Below are 615 nucleotides of genomic sequence, written 5' to 3'. Positions count from 1 at the left end.
CTGGGGCAGCAATAGACAGCGGCAGCAAGCGGCAGCAGCAGCAGCAGCAGCAGCAGCAAAGGCAGCAAAGGCAGTACGAGCGCCAGTAGGCTGCGCCACTTACGGCAGAAGCAGCAGCAACAGCAGCAACAGCAGCAGCAGATGCGCGTCCGTCGCCAACAGCAGAAGCAACAGCGAAGTAGAGCAGCAGCAGCAGCAGCAGCAGCAGCAAATGCAGCAGCAGCAGCAGCAGCTGATGCCTACCCCCTGAGAATAAACCTGGTATGTCTGTAGGAAAACAACAGCGCCTCAGATTCCCCATTTCCCGCACATTTGCATGGACCAGTGGTCACTACAACTGTTGCTGCTGCTGCTGCTGCTGCTGCTTTAGTGGGTTCTGCTGCAGACAGGGCCAGCGGAGCTTGAGAAGCAAGCGCTGCTGCTGCTGCTGCTGATGCGTCTGCTGCTGCTGTGCTGTTTCTCCTGCTGCTGCAGATGCTGCTGCGTTCTCGCTCCCCGCTGCTGTCGCTGTGGCGGCTGCTGCTCCTGCTGCTGCTGCTTCTGCTGCTGCTCCTGCTGCTGCTGCTGGCACCGAGTTCCCCGCATCGGCCCCTACTACTTTCGCTGGTGCTGCTG

General features: G+C 60.3%; 1 protein-coding gene across 1 annotated transcript; it reads left to right on the top strand.

The window, feature by feature from the left end:
• Positions 1-9: 9 nt before the first annotated feature.
• Positions 10-250, top strand: ETH_00041485 (uncharacterized protein; the record flags this gene model as incomplete). The annotated part of the gene is made up of 1 exon (XM_013375682.1): positions 10-250. A coding segment is annotated over one exon (241 nt), but the record flags the coding sequence as incomplete, so codon positions are not given.
• Positions 251-615: the final 365 nt, after the last annotated feature.

Source organism: Eimeria tenella, genomic scaffold (genome assembly GCF_000499545.2).
Source record: "Eimeria tenella Houghton genomic scaffold, Eth_scaff2973, whole genome shotgun sequence".
Classification (NCBI taxonomy): Eukaryota; Apicomplexa; class Conoidasida; order Eucoccidiorida; family Eimeriidae; genus Eimeria; species Eimeria tenella.
The sequence above is the reverse complement of the archived record's forward strand: the minus strand, read 5'-3'. Positions and strand labels throughout refer to the sequence as shown.